The following is a 5,964-nucleotide window of genomic DNA, read 5'->3' on the forward strand; positions in this document are numbered from 1 at the left end:
ATATCTCTTCATTCGGCTAGCCAGTCTATGGAACTTCATTGTGCTGACCTAATAAACTAAGACATTACCTCATGAAGATAAACTGCCTTATTTATTGATTGAAAAATTCTATTATAGATGTTGGGGAAAAAAAAAAGAAAAATAAAAAAATTGAAATACCTTGATGACTGCTGTAAGAGCTCTGCATTTTGATAGAAAACTCTGTTTAAAATGTTGATTTAGATTTACTTGCTAAGCTTGCCTGTTCTGCCTGATTTGTATCTACCACACATGGATGATTAACCTAGTTGAAATGCTAAGAATTGAAGTGCTGTAAACCTCCTTCCTGGACCCTGGACCCCAGACTCAGTTGATTTACAATGTGTCCTGTAGGCCTGTTTGCACATACCAGATAACCGATAAGGAACAAAGAGAGGGAAGTTGCACCAGGCTTACACCAGATCTACCCTTCCTGGAAAAGATGTTTAACCGAAACTATAGCTTTTAGAAGATGTTTGATCAAAGTGTCTGCTGAGGAATGCTTTTTGTGTAATGACTATGTGAGCCTATATAATCTGTACCTAAAACTGAATTGGGGTCGATCGTTCTGACCAGACTTGCATGTCTTGGGAAGCCAGTCGACCCCAGCTAGCTGGAAAGTAAAGACTCTGCTTGATTTTTACATCTCCAATCCCGTGTATTTGTTATCTGGAGGGGACCCATCGAGTCACGGACCCTAACAATATCAATATATTTTCTTTATGAACATTTTTCATCACATTGCTTAATGGAGACACAATCTTATCCCATCATGCAAAGGTGCCTTGTTGCACACAGATAATTCATAACTTCAGAGGTATACACATCCTGAAAACTAGTGTTCTGGATGATTGGGGACAGAAGTCCCCGGGGCAGTTTTTCAGGACTTTTCTGCTTTACCATTTCTAAGAAAGCACCCACACCTTTTGCTCCCTGGGGGACTTCGTGTTTGTCTTTACTCTTTGCAGTTACATGGCATCCCTCGAAGCAGCTAGGAACTGTGCATGTGAAAAGGAATCACAGTCAAACTCACAAGTGGAGCTCCAACACCATTAGTGTATCAGAGCCTTGGCACTGGGGCCTCTTGACTGTCTACTGAGTGCTACTTGTGTGATGTCTTCTAGTGCCCATGCTGAAGGTCAGGACTAGGAAAGCAAGTTTCTTGTCCTCTGCCTTAGCTTCCTCATTGGAAAAGAACGGATCCTAAGACATACTTTTCGAAGTTCACACAGGACTTAAACTCAGTGAATCAGTAACTGTATGGGGTTTCTAACACATAGTTGGGTTTTTTTGTTGTTTTTTTTTTACATGTGTTTTAACTTCTACTTCACTTACAAATTCTGTAAAAACTGCATTCCATGCCATGCCTGAAATGTTCCAAAGCTCAGTTCTGTGAGTAAATTGCACCCAAGGTTTCTAAAAACAAAACAAAACAACTATAAGCCAAAGGGGGTGGGTGGGAAATATTCTTTAGAACATTTATCATTTAACAATCACTCTATTTTATACATTATTAAATATAACCTCAATATTTTTTCCCATACAATAAGGAAATCACACTTTGGACAATACTGGCTTACAATTTATGTTTTCATATTTATTCATGTAACGCACTAGCTACAGTGAGTGATCAATAAATTCTTTCAATGACCTTCTCTAGAAGAGGGTTTCATGATGTCAGCACCACTGTCATTTGGGGATGGACTATTTTGTGGAAGTTTGTTCACAAGGATGTTTAGCAATAGTCCTGGATGTTTGTCCAGTAGATATCAGTAACTTATCAACAGTTCTTATGTTATAACTCACTGACTTGTAAGAATTCTCACACTCGTCTTTACTACAGAATCTGGGCTGGCAGGATGGCTCAGTGAGTAAAGACACTTGCCACCAAGCCTGAGCTCTGTTCTCAAGACCCACATGGTGAGAGGAGATAATCAATGCTCCCAAGTCCTGTGAGAATGCACAGATGCATGAATATGCATGTATGCAACCCCCCACAAATACATTAAAAAGTTTTTGAAAGAATTTGCCATATAATTTTAGTAACTTTCTACTAGTCATAAGGTTTTTTTAGTTAGTGTATAAAAAATAATGTGTTTCAGCTGGGCATGGTGGCTCACACCTTTAATCCCAGCACTTGGGAGGCAGAAGCAGACCGATCTGTGAGATCAAGGCCAGCCTGGTTTACATAGTGAGTTCCAGGCCAGCTGGGACAACAGGGAGATCCTGTCTCAAAAAAATAAATAAATAAAATAAGATGGGTTTCATAATGACATTTATATACATAAAACTTGTACTTTACTCTTATCCTTGCCACCACCTCCCACTCCCTGCCTCTTTACTGGTCCCCTTCCTCACCATAGACTCCTACTTTGCCTTTCATGTTACATATATGTGTGTGTATACATGTATTCAGTCTGGATTTCATATGGGAAAACAGACATTTTGTTATCCTCATATTATCCTCTCTTGTTCTGTATCTTCTAGACTCCTTTCTCACCCCTCATAGTCCATCATCTACTTTCATCTCACATATGTTTACATATCAATCTAGGGGTTCTGGATTTAGCTCATTGGTAGACTGCTTGCCTAGCAAGCACAAGGCCCTGGGTTCGGTCCCAGCACTGAAAACAAAACATTGTAAGTCTAGTTTCCGTACATGAAACAAAACATGCAATATTTGCCTTTCTGAGTTCGGCTTATTTCCTACTAGCAAAATTTTAATCATATATCAGAATTTGTAAATATGAAGGAGTTATATTTGTAACTTACATATACTTCAAAAAAGGTAACAATTCAAATGTCCTTCTTTCAATATAGTGTATCTTATTGCAGGATAAATCCCTGGGAAAAGTAAAAGAGAAATATTGCTTTGATTAGCTATTAGATAGATATCTAATTAGTATGAATAAATAATAGATTTTAGAATTGGTAATATTGAACATTGTTTTTGTCTAAACTGTAAACCTTTGGATTTTCACTTGAACTTTCTAAAGCAACTAACCCTGTCCACCCCTATCCTCAATGTCTCACCTTCATGATCTTCATATATAAATAAATAACTATAGATCCCAGTAGAATTTGGAGGCAGTCTTTCCTGCGAGAAGAATTACCATGTAACTTTTAATTTTTTTTTTCTTTGTCTTTTTGAGACAGGGTCTCCCTGTAGCCCCAGCTGTCCTGGAACTCACTATGTAGACCAGGCTGGCCTTGAACTCCCAGAGATCCACCTGCCTCTGCCTCCCGAGTGCTGGGACTAAAGGCTTGCGCCACCACGCCTGGCAATCCTCCTGTTTTTAACCTCCCTATACTGGGATTATAGGCATGCACTGCCATGCCTAGTCAGTAATTACACAATTTTATAGAAGAGATTTTAGTATTTATCTGTAATTGAGCCCCTTGTTCATTCATAGCTAGCTTATAGCTCCCAAATAAATGTGAATAATTAACTTACAAATACTGGAGTGACAGCAGGCCTTCAAATGACTCCTTATGTAATTCAGTCAGGTGATTCTCACTGAGAATTCTGGAATATGAAAAGGTTATCTGGATCAAAAATCATCAAACAAATGGAGAACATCTAGTGGTGAAATGGTGTGGAGAAGTGAATGGTGTCAATATCCTAGAGTATAAGTTGGTACCACTTCTTTTAGGGCAATTAAAATTCCTTATCTTGGGGCCAGTGGCACACTGGCCTTTAATCCCAGCACTTGGGAGGCAGAGGCAGGCAGATCTTGGTGAGTTCAGAGCCAGTCTGGTCTACATAGCAAGTTCCAGGTCAGCTGGGGCTATAGGGAGACCCTGTCTCAAAAAGACCAAAAAAAAAAAAAGAAAAAAAAATTCCTTATCTAGGGCTGGAGAAGTGGCTCAGTGGTTAAGAGCACTCACTTGTTCTTGCAGAGGACCTAGATTTGGTTCCCAGCACCCACACGGCAGCTAACAACTGGCTGTAACTCCAGTTCCAGGGGATTCAACATCCTCTTCTGGTCTCCATGGGTACTGTATATACATGGTGTACTTACATACAGGCAGGCAAAACACCCATACACATAAAACAAAAATAAATAGAGGTTGGAGAGATGGCTCAGTGGTTAAAAGCCTTCACTGTTCTTGCAAAGGACCTGGGTTCGATTCCCAGAACCCATATGGTAGCTAACAACTGTCTGAAGCTCCAGTTTCAGGGAAATCTGACACTCTCTCCTGTCCTCTGCAGGCATTGCATGGCATGGCCACACTAGCATACATGCACTCAATACACACATATACGTAAAAATTAAGCAAAAGAAAAAATTAAAACAGAGCAATAACAGTAACAACAAAAAAAGGACTGGAGCAATGGGCTCAACTGTTAAAAGTGATGGGCTCAGTGCTGTTAAAAGCACTGACTGCTCTTGCAGAGGACCTGGGTTGGTTTTCAACACCTACATGGTAGCTCACAACCATAACTCCATAACTCCATAACCCATAGCTCCAGTTCCAGGGATCCAATGCCCTCTTTTGACCTCCATGGGTATTGCGTGCATGAGTGCACTTACATAAAATTTAAAAAAAAAAAAAATTTAAGGGGTTGGAGAGATGGCTCAGCAGTTAAGAGCACTGGCTGCTCTTGCAGAGGACCTGGGTTTGATTCCCAGCCCCCACATGGTGGCTCACAACCATCCATAACTCCAGTTCCAGGGGATCTGACGCCCTCTTCTGACCCTCATGGGCACTGCAAGACATGGGTGCATTTATATACATGCAGGCAATACACTCATACACAAAAATTAAAAATAATTTAAAATTTTTAATTAAAAAGTTTTTTAAAGAAAATTAAAATTTCAAAAGATAAGGAAATCAATGATCAACCTATTTTTCTATATGCAAATATGTCTGGAAAGATGTATACCAAACTCAGAGTAGTGGTTACCTCAAAGGTGAGGAATTATGGCACAAAAAGGGCTTCAATATCTGTCGGGAGCCGCTAATCATTGAGCTGTTGGCAGCCTTTTTACTGAGTTTGTGTCATGCAAACCAGTACTTAACCTGCCCATTCAGGAGGAAGGAGTTTTCTGGAGAGCCTCACAATACTTGACCTTGAGGCATTAGTGGTAAACAAAAGGATCCAAGAAGTCTTTGATCTGACCACTCCCTGACCCTCAGATACAGGTGGGGAAATACAGCAATTGTAACTAATTGAGTTCTTCTGTATAAAAAGGCAGAACTGAAATAAATCTAGGCTGCAGTATTTACTGTGAGCCCTCCCAAGAAGCATCTTTTCTGTCTCCTTTTATTTCTTTCAATCCTCACTCCCCCTTTCAGGTACTGTCCGTTTTGGCCGGCTGGCACCGGCAAGTGGCGCCTGGAACAGAGACCTGAAAAGTAGGGGATAAAGTGAAGGACACCGCTGGAGAAGTTAAGTGAGTGCACTCGGTACAATTGGGGAGCAGTGAGTATTCATCTTGGGAGAAGATGGGGCAAGGAAACAGTCGCTCAGTTTTTGTAAGGAATATACTTGGGGCCCTAGGAGCAAAGGCTGAGACTGAAGAGGAGAATCCCATAAGCTATGGCTGGGACAAAAGTGAAACCAAACCTTCCGCTCCACCAGAACCAGATCCACCCTATTATGAGGAACCCCGTCTGGGGCCAGAAGAGGGATCTCTTGACCCTGAGGATGAGTCTGCCCTAGGAGAGGAGATGGTTGAGTATGATCAGGAGAAGTGTCCTGATCACTGGGAAATTAAGCAATTAAGGACAGAGACGCTGTGAAGAAGGAACTGTTAAAGAACAAGGAGAAAAGAATTAGGACCACCCCAGCACCCCCTCCAAAGGCTCTTGCACCTCCCATGATTGCTATGGCTCAGGAGCCTTCGGCGGGAATCTGGTACCCGCTTAGAACCATGCAATCTCCATTACAACAGGACATTGGGGTGCGGCAGAGAGAGGAGAGTCAGTGCATGGATTTCA

General features: G+C 41.1%; 1 protein-coding gene across 1 annotated transcript in view; it reads right to left on the reverse strand.

Moving 5' to 3' along the window:
* Positions 1-5,964, reverse strand: part of Lrrc37a (leucine rich repeat containing 37A) — a 60,423-nt gene that overhangs the window by 44,313 nt on the left and 10,146 nt on the right. The window contains 3 exon segments of the mRNA XM_029565976.1: positions 1,354-1,434; positions 2,791-2,862; positions 3,473-3,544. Of these exon segments, the coding sequence (XP_029421836.1) occupies positions 1,354-1,434; positions 2,791-2,862; positions 3,473-3,544 (225 nt within the window).

This window comes from Nannospalax galili, unplaced genomic scaffold (assembly GCF_000622305.1).
Source record: "Nannospalax galili isolate Female #2095 unplaced genomic scaffold, S.galili_v1.0 scaffold95, whole genome shotgun sequence".
NCBI classification, from domain to species: Eukaryota; Metazoa; Chordata; class Mammalia; order Rodentia; family Spalacidae; genus Nannospalax; species Nannospalax galili.